This window comes from Phalaenopsis equestris, unplaced genomic scaffold (genome assembly GCF_001263595.1).
Source record: "Phalaenopsis equestris unplaced genomic scaffold, ASM126359v1 Scaffold235881, whole genome shotgun sequence".
NCBI lineage: Eukaryota > Viridiplantae > Streptophyta > Magnoliopsida > Asparagales > Orchidaceae > Phalaenopsis > Phalaenopsis equestris.
In genome coordinates, this window is record NW_018253734.1 from 22,355 (window position 1) to 37,878 (window position 15,524).

The window sequence follows — 15,524 nt, forward strand, 5'->3', positions numbered from 1 at the left end:
AGAAAAATGTCGTGCATTAATTAACTCCGAATGTTTGGCAAAATTTTGAAAATAATATTTGAAAATATTCCTTAAGGAACACTATTTCATTCTAGCAATCCTATAAAGGTGTGAGGAATCTCTGAAGATTCTTTGATTGGTGATAAAATATTTCATAAATAAAATAGTAAGTTCAACAAACATATAGTGACCCAATAAAAAAGAAAGTAGAACTAAATGTGTGTCTAGTGTGGTAAAAAAATGAGGCACAAAAGTGCATCATAGGCTCATTGGACAATGCATGTTAATCCCATCACAAAGAACGTGTTTGGAAAGGTCATAAGTGTCACGACCTGACTCGGGGCTTCGAATTAACCAAGACGGGAACAGACGGTCGGACAATGGGAATTAAATTTTTTATATTCATTCTCTATAAATAATATTTTATAAATGAATGAGTCACTTAAATTAAAACAGTATATTTAAATTTACCAACTTACTCGATGTACGCCTTCCAAACAAATTAGAAATGCTTTGGTTAATAAAAACATCCCTTTGATTTACCCTATATTTAAAAAAAAAAAAATGTTACACATTGCATTGCACTTTAGGCTTTGAAAACACTAATAAACTAGGCTGTCAAAACGGCTTGTTGTTCGCAAACAGCTGAACACTCTTGTTCAGCTCATTCGCTAGGTAAATGAGCCAAACATGAACAACACGAATAAATAATTGTTCGTTCGCATTCAGCTCATTTTTGGCTCAAAATACTACTAATCAATCATATATATATTTATATATATATGATGAGTAGTGTTTTTAAAAAATTAATTGACTACAAGGCTACAAAGATTTATAATTAATTAAAAGAATTAATCAAGTAAATAGAATCAAAATTATTAAATTAGATTCAAATGATATTTTAAATCTTGCCCCAATTCTTTAACATTTTATGACTACGTGATTAGGGTTGTCAAAACGACTCTTTGTTCGTGAACGGCTCGTGTTCGGCTCGCTAAGCAAACGAGCCAAATAAAAACACGCTTTTTGAGCTTGAAATATAAACGAGCCGAACACGAGCTGAGCCTTCGTGTTCAACTCGTTTACATCCCTACTAATAAACATCTCCGAATTTTACAAGTGCTGATCATGAAGATGTGTTCAATCTAACCCCTTTATGAGAGTTCACATTTCAACAATGCGGATCATGTCTCCTTAAAAATCTTGCAAGATGAATCAAAAAGCAACAGTAACTTTAATGTCAAAGAGAGTTCTTACATTTGTAGCAGAGAAACGAATAACATGTACAACATGAAGTTTAATAACAACTACATGAAGATCAAATAGACCATGGCATATGTTGTTTTATATAGTTGTTCCTTTTTCTATTCAGGCAAACAGATGAAATGCTATATATAAATGGTAGGCTGACAGGAGACAACATAATATGATTTTCCTGTTTAAATTGGGAATGATAGGGCGAGCGAGGAAAAGGAAGAACCCGAGTGCCACCTGGGCTCTGCCTTCAATAGAATACATAGTTACTTGTTCCTATGCACCAAAGTGCCTTTATAGAGCATATATATTCATAAAAAATTATCATTACCTTCAGCAACCCTGATAGTTGGATTTAGAAACAAGTCCCTCCAACTCCTCAGCAACTCTAATTGTTGGCTTTAGAAACGAGTCCCTCCAACTCATCCACAACAGCAACATAGCAAAAGTAGAATTGTTCCTGATAGTAGTAGAAAAATGAAAAACTAACCCACACTAGCAACCGAAAAAAACTAGCTGATTCAGGATCAATAATCCAATGAGAAAACTGTTGTAGCCCAATCCTATATCTATCATGTTAATGGAGTATACAGGCATTTTAAAAATAATCACAACATTTTCATATCACATCAAATGATCAAAAAAATAAATAATTTACATTTGTAAAAGGTGAAATAATGAGAAACTCAAGAAGCTCATTCAAAAGAAGAGCTAACAAGCTTAAGAAACCTAAGAACTAGCAGAGGAGAAAAATGATTATTCATTGCTTAGGGCATCATTTCTTATCATTTGCAACAATAATAAATGGCTAAGTTGCCAGAAACGAAAGCAAAATAAATTGCTAAATTATTTGAAATCAAAGATGTTGCTTACCAATGTCTGAACCATTCCCATCCGCTGTGATCTAAAATCAAGAACAGTTTTAGCAAGATCTAAAGCAGACATATCACCAATGAGAACTCTCTGGATTGTGTTATGAATCACACAATATGTACCAGTTCGACCAATGCCTGCACTGAACATATTAAAAAAAAACTATTAATAAAAGTGATTAACTAATTATCAAAAGATTGGTGGTGCGGCCTGACCTTTAGATCTTAGAAAATATAATAAAAAAGGTGAGAGGGAGCAAGTAACAAGACATGCAAGCCTCATGCCTTAACAAGAAAAAAATATTACATCAGGACTCCGCACGTAGAGTAACGTGTGGAATCGAATGAAATCAGGCCACATAGAAAAAAGAAATTTTGCCCAGTAACACAAGGAAATATTCCTCTTATGTTATTCATATGTTATTGTGTGTTATTCAAGTATTATTAATGTGTTATTATATTATTATAACACCGGGAATATTCCCAGAACACAATAGCACATGAATAACATATAATATCTGAATAACATACAATAACACCTAAAAAACACGGAATAACACCAGAGGAATATTCCCTTGTGTTACCGGGTCGATCGCCTCCACGACGTAATTTTATTGGACTCACCCAAGAAAATATTCATCCCGTGTTATTCAAGTGTTATTGTGTGTTATTCAAGTATTATTGATGTGTTATTATGTTATTATAATACTGGAAATATTCACAGAACAATAACACCTAAATAACATAAAATAACACCTGAATAACATGAAATAATATGAGAGGAATATTCTCTTGTGTTACCGGACCGATCACCTCCACAACGTAATTTCATTGGACTCCGCACGTAACTCTACGTGCGAAGTCCTAATGTAATCTTTTTTCCTTAACAAGAAGAAAAACTCTCCAAGAGTCTTAAGTCTCACACTTGATCAAGGAAGAAAATCCCATAATAATAGTATTAACCATGCCATTAATTATCTTGCATGTTTCAAAATTCTAGTATTTAAATATAAAAAATAGCAAACTACAAAAAATCTTCTAGCAAAATTCTAATGTTTGAACATAAAAAATAGCAAACTAACAACAATCATCTACCAACTTAATAACTAAAATAACACTGATAAAATAATGAAATTTAAGACAATTAAAATAACTCCAATATCCACAACAAAATAAAAAGTCCAAGTTTACGTCTAAATTAATTGGACCAAGTATTTTCCTATTTCAGTTGGATTACATCAAAGAACAGCTTTAAGCCCATATCTTTTTGCCTTAGTTATGGATGCTTTTACTAGACATTTATAGAAGAAAGTACCTTAGTGCATGTTTTTCGCTAATGATTCTTCTTGTAGATAAGAACAGAGAAAGAGTTCAAGAAAAACTCAATTTATGGATGTCTACTTTTGATTACAAAGGCCTTCGTTTGAGTAGATCTAAAACTGAATACATGGAATATAATTTTAGTAGTAGTATATCTGGTGGCAGAGTTGTAACAACGGGCGATCAAATCATTAAAAGGAGCGAACATTTTAGACATAATGGGTCTATTTTTTAAGGTGATGGTGATATAGATGAGGATGTTATTAGCAGAATTCAAGTTGGATGGTTGAAGTGGATGAGTGCATCAGGCCTATTGTGCGATGGAAAAGTACCACTTAGACATAAAGTAAAATTTAGTAAGATGGTGGTGAGACCTGCAATGCTTTATGGCGCAAAATGTTGGTGTATAAAAGATAAGCATAAAGTTAAGTGCTTGTTGAGATAAAAATGCTTAGGTGGATGAGTAGCTTTACAATTAGACAAAATGCAAAACAAATATATCCGTGAAAGAGTTTGTGTAGCTCCAAGGGCAGAAAAGATTAGAGAGAGTCGTCTTAAATGGTTTGATCACATTAAACATCGAACATCTATTGATCCGGTTAGGAGAGTTGATGTTACAGATTCGACTTATGTTAAGAAGGGTAAAGGTAGACCTAAAAAGACACAGACATGTTGTGTAAAAAAGATACTAATTTATTAGAATTAAATAAAAATATGACACTAAATAGAACACAATGGAGAAAAAGGATTAACACAATGGAGAAAAATAGAACACAATGGAGAAAAAGGATTCATATAGTCGACCACACTTAGTGAGACAAAAGCTTGTTGTTGCTTCTAAAGTTCCTGTGTCTTTTTCAAACTACATTGGTGGGACAAAAGCTTGTTGTTGTCTTCTAAAGTTCCTGTGTCTTTTTCAAACTACATTGATTTAATGATTATAAGAATTAAACCTGCAGTGCACAATGATAGGACCAAGATTAGCAGGAAAATGATATGTCCTCTTTAGAATTTCTCGAACAACAATAGTGTCTTGAGGTACTCCATGGTCAGGCCAATCAGCGTATTGAATATGCAGAACAGTCATGGAAGACTCTTGAGACTGCAAGAAAGAGACAAATTTTGAAATGTTAGCAATATATAATTTTCATTAAACGTAATAGATAATTTTTTACAGCATTCTACTTTATCCATGACTGGTATTAAAACAATACAAGAGCATAGAAAAATGGGTATAAATTTTTTTCTATAGCATTCTCGCAGACCATGTTTGTAAAGATCCAAAAATTACTGATGTAACTGATAAAAATAAAATTAATTTTTTAGTCAATTAAAATTTTCAAGAGAATTTTAAAATTTTATCAAGCACTCAAGATCAACTTTACATAAAATAGACTAATTTCTCAAAATAAATAAATAATAATTAATTAAATAAATAGTACGGTTGCTTCCAATATAGTTATAAGATTAAATGAATTTGCATTAAGTTCAGAAATTATTGCTTACTATTTTTATAATATAATCATTAAGTTATGCTGTAACAAAAAAAAATGAAACAGATAATGCCGTGTTGGTCATGCCACTATAGGAACGCCAAGGGGCTTGATTGAGTAGAGAGAGAGAGGAGAGAGTGAGAGAGTGAGCGATCAACGATCCAGTGAGAGAGTGAGAGCAAGGCAGAGAATCAAAGCAATGGAACATGAAGTTGCAAGAGCAGAAGACTGAGCAAGGTGAGGAGGAAATAGAGCACGGATCTTGCGGCCGAGCACGTATACTTCAGTCACATAATGAGATGTTCTGAAAATATACAAATGATGCACCGAAAGCTATTTCTGGAAAGAGAAAGAATAGGTTCGGGTTTGCAAGTATTTTGTTTTATCTTTCTTTTAGTTCAAAGGTAAACCTTGAACGAATGTTACGTGCTTTCACTTTTTTAAGATGAAGAAGAACAAATTTTGAAAGGATAATATGCTAAGGTTTTCAAGAAGAATTTTTTTTAAAAATGCAAAATTAATTTAGGTATATCCTAGAATGAACTTCCTTCATAAACATATTAAAGCTTTTTCAGACAGTTCTAAGGTTCCTACAATGCGTTTAGAAAACCATGATAATTGTTGGGGGTGTTGGTAGAATAGTGCGGAAGCAAAATATAACAATCCCGCAAGGATTGGAAGGGGAAAATTAAGCTTTGATGCTTCTCAGTTGTAAGATAACAGGAAAACACCACCTGGCGGTAATATCAGCAAGGATGAACATCAAGATCCATCACTTGCTCGAGATCAAGCTACAGTCAGGATACTTAAAAGAGAATAGGATGCAACACTCCTAAAAGTGAGAAATCTGAAAAAAAATCTCAAAACATCATAGAACAACACCCAAGCAGTGTCAAACCAGTCCAAAAGAAAACGTATATATAATTCCAAAGCAAATTAATCCTTGTAGTAGTGCTAATTAAGGAAACGAAGGTCTTAAAAGGGCCAGCCCAGCCCTTTGAGGTTGAAGGATCTAAATTGTCCTGAGAAAAGAACAGGATGGTCTGATGCCGTGCTTTACATTTCTGGTTGGGACAGAAATGGGAGACGTCTATCATTCTCCTCAGATAGGAGGGGCTTCATCTTCTTCACTAGAGGCATTTGAATGTTCATAATATGGTGACAGGTTTGCAACATTGAAGATAGCAGAAATATATTAATCCCCAAGCAGATCAATATTGCATGTAGTCATTGATCTTCTAAACAATTCTGGCTTGAACTTCACAAAAGAATACACAGAAAATCTCCACTTCTTTAGTATGATCCACACCTTTTTTAAAAACCATACCTTTCCTGGACTTGTTATACTACATCTAATATTTGATGCTCTGCTTAGCGATTTCCTTCCTCATCTGCTCATGCAGAATTTGGAACTTACTATAGTTTCTATACCGACACTGAGATCATTATCTGTAAGTATTAAGCACTAGTTCTAATAGTGTGAGGTTGTCTCACCTGTACATTATCTTAAAAAGGTAGTTACCTGTGGGCTGATGAGTGGACCTGTCATAACTCAAATTGAGGAAGAATCAAATCTCAATGCCTAAAACGTTTTTTCTAGAAAGTCTTGAGAATTTCCCAAGCACTGATGCACCGGTTGAATTTGTTGCTCTCTTTAGGGGTGAGTTGTTGAACTAAATTGGAGCTTCATACCTAGCTTATCTCATAAAGTCATTCAAAAGTGACTCAGAAATTTCACATCTTTATGTGAAGTGATGCCCCTAAGCACATTATAAAAATGGACGATCTCTTTACAGTATAAATCTACATTGTTTGAAACATCCATTATCTTGTGACAAGATATTAAATGTATCATCTTAGAGAAGCAATTGTAATACCCTATTTTTGCGAGTTCTGCCAGTTTTGCAAAATCAGGTGAAAATTTAGACAATCATGAAATATCGCCAAATTTCGCATCTCTCAAAATTTGACCGAGCCAATTTATAAATTTTACACGTCAAATCAATCAAATTGATAAATTATACCATATATGAATTAAAAGCATATGAAAGTTATAAAAATTTGAAGTTATAAGCTTAATTAACTCTAATTAATTCCTTCATTAATTCCCTAATCTCATACAATATTTCCACCAAATTTAGTACGCAGAACTCAATCGTCTGATGCAATCAAAAGGCTACGAGTCATTATGAGGAGGGTAAATATTGCATAGAAGTCTTCGAATCCGATTCACCTCTCTTCATTCGTATCAGCTTCAAAAGTTCCACGATCGCGGCACTGTAGCAAGCGCGACTAACACGACCGACAGAGTGTCGTGAACCTCAATCAAGGGCTCTGAGATGAAATCGGTAAAAGGGAATGTCATTTTCACACTAATTGGCAAATTAATTTCCTTTCCTATGATTTCTTTTTGAGATTTTTCACCATTTGAAGAGCTCTTTAGTTCCTGGACACTGTTGCAAGAGACGAACTAATGTAGAAGCTATGAATTGGGATTTGGCTTCTCAGTAGGGCTATATGTAAATAAATCAAAGAAATAAGAGGAAGAAAGGAAGGTCAGAAGGAGGAAGAATAGATGAGGAGGGAATTAGAGAAGGGATGGCCATGTAAGGAAATCCATTTGAGGTAAATATTGGCATGTAACTTTTCTTGTGGGTTAATTTAAGACCTAAGATAAGAATTCCTGAATTTCGGGTGGTTTATACTAAGCGGCGAGCTCAAGATGACTTAGGGAAAATAATCATAGGACAGCTCCGTCGATTCATGTGAAATAATCTTATGTTAAATTAAAAATAATATATTTCATTAGAATTTGATATGCTTTCTTGGATGAGTGAATGCTTTTAAAATTTCTGCATATTGAAGACATGCTTATGTGAATACTAGTTGGTACTAACTCTAATTATTATTATGATTTTCTTATGATATTGATGTCATGAGTATATTATTTTCTTGCAGGTATTCTTGTCATAATAATTATGCATTGCCTATGAATATTTATTACAAAAATTATGATTATAAGAATGTCACAAGTGTTGTAATAGGTAGACTATTATATGAATGTTTATAAGTATGAATAATAGAAAATGATGAGATTTCTCACTCCTGATATTCAGACAGTGACAAAACTCTAGGAACCATTTATATCAAACAGAGGGAAAGAAAGAACTATTGATATCAGGGGCTATTGAAAACTGCTATGTTGGGAAAGACCCAACCTTTATCAAAAATTAATTTAATCTTTGGGTTAGGTGATGACCCAATGACATGACATGTCAAGAGAATAGTTGATGTCTATACAATTCAAAGTCATATTATTATGATTAAATTGATGACTTATAAATATATTTATGATTATACATGAATTGATAAACTACATGTTTTATACAGTTGTCATGATTCTCTCCATTACATATCTTTTCCTTTAAATATTTTATACAATTATAATATATTGTAGCATGTGCTACGAACATATACATAAGTTACACATGAACATTTATATTTTTTTTCCGTCTATTAAAATTTTTATTTAGCCTCAATTATTTCGTTGAGATTGTTGTAGCTCACTCTATATAGTGACTTTAGGAATGGGTAAGGAGCACCAGGGTGAGTACTCAAGTGTGATGTTTATGGCTTTTGCATTATATAGTTCAGGAGGTTACACATATTTAAATGCATATTTTTATTATTTTGGAATTTGTAGTTCTATATATAAGTTTTGTTGATATGACTTCTTCCACGTTTCCAAGTATATGTGGATGTGAATGAATTATTAAATGTATTATGTGCGCTTGAGCAATTTAGTCAGATTAGTTCACCTATTGGGTTCCATTATGCAAAGTCAGGACGATGCTGATGAGAATTTAATATGACCGGATTGTTCGCCTCTGCTGCACCACGGTTGACCCGGAAGAGGTGGGGTCAGTCAAGGTGTGACCGAAAGTAATAGCAGGGCTAGGTTGGACGAAAATAATGATCGAAGCGTATTGGATTTAGAAAAACAAGAATAAGATCAAATATATATTGATTGATACGAAGTTAAAGGTTGATTGATTTGGGTGGGTAACCCATATGACTTAAGATATATGCACGACATAATTATTATAGGAATTGTATTGAATAATAAATTATGTCAATACAGTTACATATGTCTTGAGGATGAATTAGAAAGAGTTGAGGTTAGGCTTCTAAGCCAATTGCAGAACAAGAAATAAAAGCTGAAAATGACTTGAATAGAAATGATATTCAGAATAGAGTAAATAAAGAAATTAGAGCCACTGAGTTGCATGGTATTGTTCAGTTAATACAACAAGTGATTGACAAAATAACTATTATTGAAAGATCTTCTACAAGCATAGATCCCAGATCTGATCATAGTACAGAAGTTGATCCAAATTTGAAGATCTTCAGACATTCAAGTCATCTGCATCTTAAGATGCTAGTGATCCTATAGTTGTTAGAGATTTGGCTATTATAAAATCAAAAAGATTCTGGACGGTATGGTTTGTTCAAAGAACAGGAGAATGGTGTTAGTCACTTTCATGTTAGAAGGCAAGGCGAAGAGGTTATGGCAGATACAACATAAAGAGAAATTTCAACTAACACAGTGGAATGGATTTATTAAAATCTTCAAAGATTGGCTTATTCCACCTTTGGTCACATTAGTATTGTAACAAATTATTCAATCTGACTCAAACGTCCAATATAGTTATGTATAATGACTTGGAATTTACTTCTTATTCTAGATATGCACCTCACTATGTTAGTATCCACGACAAAAAATGTCATAGAATTTTGCGCAATTTCATAGATCTATTGATGTTGGTATTGGCTCTTTTTGAAATCAGTGACCTCTTAGTGCCAGTTGAATAGGTCAGAAGTATGGAAAATGAGTCGAATTTGTCAAATCAGCATTGACAATTCAAAGCAAGCACGCAAAAAGATTATGGCAAGGGAGAAAACCCCCGAGTACGAAATTTATATCAAAAGAAAAATAGAAGCAGCTACGTTTAGAGAAGTCAGTTTGTGAAAAGCGTGAAAAAAAGATATTTTGGCCAGTGTTTGCAAAAAAGTGTTGTAGGTATGGACAGTCAAGAATTCTTGAGATGAATTATCCACAAAAAAAGACGAGACGGCAGACTGCCAACATTTCAAGGACAAAGATGGCCCAAGAAACTTTTGGCATGCACCTAGTCAAGCAAAACTTGATTTTTAGGATAGTCTTCAATTCAAACAAAGAGTGAAACTTCATAACTCAAATAATGAGCAATCAGTAAAATGCTGAAGTTTTTGCACTTACCCCTCAAGAAGCTAAAGAGTCAAAAGAAGTGGTTACAAGTACGCTTTTGATTTTAAATCAATCTGACACACTTTTATTCAATTAAGGTGTGTTACTATATTTCATTTCTAAAAAGTTTGTTGCCACTTTATTATTTGAAATTATGCACTTTACTCTTGTCTTATGTGTCATTATGCTTTCGAGAATAAACTTCTCGACAAACAAGAAATGTTTTTGTGCATGTTAGAATTTCTAATAGTAAGTTGCAAGAAGAATTAATGATAATATCAAGTCAGAATTTCGATGTAGTAAAGAGGATGAACTGGTTAGTAATGAATTTTGATACGACAAGATGTTGTAAAAAGCAAGCAAATTTACACTCCAGTGAAAAACTGTTCTATATCTTACATGATCGAAATAAATAATCCTCTTACTAGTGCATTGAAGATTGAAAAATATTTGCAAAGTGGTGAGCATTTGTTTCTAACTAAATTAGAAGTGCAGAACAAAATTATTCAGGAATTGATGAACAACCCAGTTATCATAGAATTTCTAAATGTATGTCCTAAAGATTTACCAAAGCTACCACCAAAACGAGAAGTTGAATATGGCATTGATGTACGACTAGGGACAAATCTTCTTATAGGATGGTTCTGAAAAAATTTTAGGAATTGAAATGACAATTGCATGAATTGATAGATGAGGGATTTATCATGCCAAGTAACTCAACTTAGATTGCTCCTATATTATTTGTCAAGGAAAAAAGATGGATTTATATGATTATGCATCGATTACAAAGAGCTGACAAAGGTGACTATCAAAAATGAATATCCATTACCCTGAATCGATGACTTTTTTGAAAAGTTGGAGAACACTACTTTATTTTTAGGATTGATCTGAGATTGCAATATCAGCAGGTTAAAGTCAAGGAATCAGATATAACTAAGACAACTTTTGGGGACTAGGTATAGTCATTATGAATACTTAATTGTCTTTTGGATTAAGAAACGCTCCTGCTATATTCATAAAACTGATGAATCGAATATTCAAGTCTTACGTGGATCAACTTGTCATTACTTTTATAGATGATATTCTGATATAATCAAGAAAAGATGATGATCAAGTCAAGCATCTAAAGATAGCATTGAAGCTGCTAAGGCGAAATTAAATATATGCAAAATTTTCAAAATGTAAATTCTGGCAGTGAAGTATTGCATCCTTGAGGCATATTATCGATGGAAAGAGATTATCAGTGGATCTTCAGAATGTGAAAGCAATCGTGGAATGTCCTACATCAAAGAATGTTACAGAGGTGTGCAGTTTTCTTACTTTGGCCAGATATTATAGGAGATTCGTTAAAGGATTTCACAGCTAGCTATATCGTTGTCCAAGCTGATGAGAAATGATGTTCAATTTGAGTGGACTGTAAAATGTGAGCACAGTTTTCAAGAATTATAAAAGATATTTGACTATCACTCTAGTGTTAGTTATTCCATCAGAAACAGAAAGGTTCCAAATTTACCGTGACACGTCACTAAGATGTTTAGTATGTGTTCTAATACAAAACAAAAAAGTAAAGCCTATGCATGTAGAGAATTGAAACCACATGAGAAGAATTATCCCACACATGATCTGGAGTTAGCAACTATATTTTTCGCTCCATAAATTTAGAAACATTAGTTGTATGGCGTGGAATGTGAGACACTCACTGATAATCAAAGCTTGAAATATAATCACACAAGAGTTAAATTTGACACAGAAGAAATGGCAAGGGCATATCAAAAATTACAATTTGGATATATTGTATAGCCTTGGCCAAGCAAATGTAGTTGTTGAAGCTTTGAGTTGTAAATCTACAGATAGTGCAAACTAAGATATTACTCAAAAGCTAGAATAGATTAAAAAAAATAGATGTATTGCAATTAGAAGTAAGAAAACCAAGTGATATGGGATCCTTACATCAGTCAACGGTGTAATCAACTCTAATAGATAGAATCAATGGAGCTCAGAAAGTTAGCAGGAATATCTAAAACTCCTGAACAACTTCAATGAAGAAAGAGGTCGGATATGACTCTTGATGAAGATAGTATTATCAGAAACAAGCTGTGATTATGGGTACCTGATGATCCTCATTTGAAAAAAAAATCGAAATGAAACTTATTCAGCCTGCACAATGCATTCAGGTGGCACTAAAATGTATAAGGATATGAAGTTGATTTTCTAGTAGTCAGATATGAAGAAAATGTTGAATATGCGTCAACATGTCAAACTTGCTAGCTTGTAAAGACTTAGCATCAACGATCCAGCGGATTGCTGCAATTATTACATATAGTTGAATGAAAATGGGAAGAAATCGCGATGAATTTCATTGAGGTTTCCTAGATCCATGTAGGATCATGATAGTAATTGAATAATTATTTACAGATTAACAAAGTAAGCTCATTTCTTTTCAATCCAACAGACAAATTCAGTTGAAAAGTTGGTCATATTGCATGTAAAAGAATTTATCATATTAATGTTCGATAATTATTATTTCAAACAGAGATGGAAGATTCACGTTCAAGTTGTGAAGAGATATTCAAAAATGTTTGGGTACTCATTTACATGTACAATATTTCATCATAAACCAACGGATAATAAGAAAGGATAATTAAGGCATAAGAACATTTGTTAAGGATTTGTGTTCGTAACTTTGGAGGTAGTTGGGAAGATCACATCCCAATGATTGAATTCACCAACAATAATAGCTATCAATCCAGTCTCAAAATAGCTCTCTATTAAGCATTATATGGCAGGAAATACAGAACTCCATTGAGTTTGGTTGAAGTGGATGAACTTTAAATGTTATATCCTAAGTTAGTTGATCAAGCCACAGAAAAAAATAGGTTAATCAAAGACAAAATGAAAACAACTCAGGATTAATAGAAAAAAATATTACGATCTAAAGCACAAAACAATAGAGCTTGAAATAGAATATTTTGCCTTTAGAAGTCAGACCAATAAAAGATATAGCCAAATTTGGCCAGGGAACAAATTGAGTCCCAGATACATAAGTCCTTGTGAAATCGTAGAAAAAATTGGTTCAATTATTTACATGTTGGCTTTACCTGCTGATATGTCAAACAAACATGATATATTTCACATTTTGTTGTTGAGGAAATGAATTTCGAATACATACAAGAGGATTTCACACAATAATATTGACGTGCGCAAAAATTTAACTTCCATTGAAGAGCCTGAAAGAATTTTTGAAACAGATGTTAAAAAGTTAAGAAACATACCAAAAAAAAATTGACATGGAAAAAGAACAATAAATGTCGAAACAGATGTTAAAAAGTTAAGAAACAAAGATAAAGTGGAGAAACATACCAAAAAAAAAATTGACATGGAAAAAGAACAATAAATGTGATAGAAATATCCCTTTCAATTCAAGTAAACTTAGACATTTTGTTTCGAGTACGAAAGTCTTATTAGGGGAAGTTGTTAGGCCGTGTTTTGTCAAAATCAAATGAAAATTTTGATAATTATAAAATATCATCAAATTTCGCATCTCTCGTAATTTGACCGAGTCAATTTTATAAAATTCTATGAGTCAAATTGATCAAATTGATAAATTGCACCCTTTATGAATCAAAGTCGCGTGTAAATTTATAAAAGTTTGAAGTTAATTGATCCCTTTATTAATTCACTAAACTCGCACACTATTTTCATCGACCTTGTTATGCATATCTCAATAGTTTGATACAAACAAATGGGTGCGAGTCATTGTGTTGAGGGTAAATATTGCATAGAAGGTTTCGAATCCCATCCCCTCTCTCGGTCCCTCTTAGTTTCACATGCTTGGGGAGCTCCACAATTGTGCCATTGTAGCAGGCGCAACTGGTGTGATCAATAGAAAGCCGCAAAATCTAATATGGGGCTCCGAAAAGAAATCTGTATAAAGGAATTTCATTTTCACGCTAATTCGAACATTCTTTTCCTTCCCTACGATTTATTTTTGAGATTTGCCACAAAGTGAAGCACTTTAACATTCCCAGTCAACGAATTTGGTTTTTTACCTCTTCGTAGGGCTATTTGCAAATAAATCAATAAAAGAAGAAATGAAGGTTAGGAGGAAGAAGGGATTAAGATGGAATTGGAGAAGGGATAGCTATGCATGGAAATCCATTTGAGATGTAAATATTGGCACTTATATTTATGTGTGGGTTAAATTAAGGCCTAAGATAAGAATTTAAAAAAAGCTCTAAGACGTTTACGAATTCCAGGCTGTCTTTAGTAGGCGGCAAGCTCGAGGAGAGCTTGGGGAAACTCATTGTAGGGTTGCTCCATCGATTCACGTTAAATCATCCAATACAAATAATACATTTCTTTAGGATTTGATATGCTTTCTTTGATATGTGAATGCATTTCAAATTTCTATATACTAAAGGATACATGCAAATGATTATGTGAATGCTCGTTTGTACTGAGTTTCACTATTATTATGATTTTCCTATAATATTGATGTGATGAGCATATTATGAATTATTGGCTTGATGTTATTCTTATCATGTTAATTATAAATATGATTATGTATTGTTTGTGATTGTATGTTAATTATAAATATGATTATGTATTGTTTGTGATTGTATGTTAATTATAAATATGATTATGTATTGTTTGTGATTGCTCATTACAGGAATTATAATTATAGGAATATCACAAAAATTGTGATAGATAGGTTATTACATGAATGCTTGTAAGTGCGAATGAAAAGAAACAATGGGATTCTCGACTCCCGGCATTCAAACTGAGACAACTCCGACAACCATTGGTACCAAATAAGGACATAAAGTAAGGAACTGTTGGTAACATGAGGGCTATTGATAACTTTTATATTGAAAGGCTCAAATTTTATCAATAGTTAGTGTAGCCTTCGACTTGGGTGACGACCCAAATTGATGATAAGATGAGAATAGCCTTTTGTGGTTTGGATTTCATTTTGTTGTGAAATACAACTGCCAGATAGTTTTCTTTAGTCCACCAACAGTTCCCAACTTGATAATTTCAAGCTCCCAGGACGAGTCGTGACAGTGAGAAAGCAATACAGAGATTGAGAAAGAGGAAAGCGAGTGAGGGGGTGAGTGAGAGATCCAGCAAGGCGAGAGCAAGAAAATCGTGTGACCAAGCAAATTTGAAAAGCGTTAAAAAAACAAGGAGACATGCCAAACAAGCACTGATAATAGACACAAGGTTAATTCAAAGGAAGGAACCAATTAGGGTTTTGCGAGTGCATTTCCTTCTTTCAAGCTTAAAGGTGAACCCTAA

At 33.2% G+C, this 15,524-nt stretch overlaps 1 protein-coding gene across 1 annotated transcript in view; it reads right to left on the reverse strand.

Annotated features, from left to right (window-relative positions):
• Positions 1–1,242: 1,242 nt before the first annotated feature.
• Positions 1,243–15,524, reverse strand: part of LOC110039230 (protein-tyrosine-phosphatase PTP1) — a 28,202-nt gene continuing 13,920 nt past the window's right edge. Inside the window, 3 exon segments of the mRNA XM_020744227.1 lie at positions 1,243–1,714; positions 2,128–2,269; positions 4,400–4,548. Of these exon segments, the coding sequence (XP_020599886.1) occupies positions 1,643–1,714; positions 2,128–2,269; positions 4,400–4,548 (363 nt within the window). The 3' untranslated portion in view covers positions 1,243–1,642.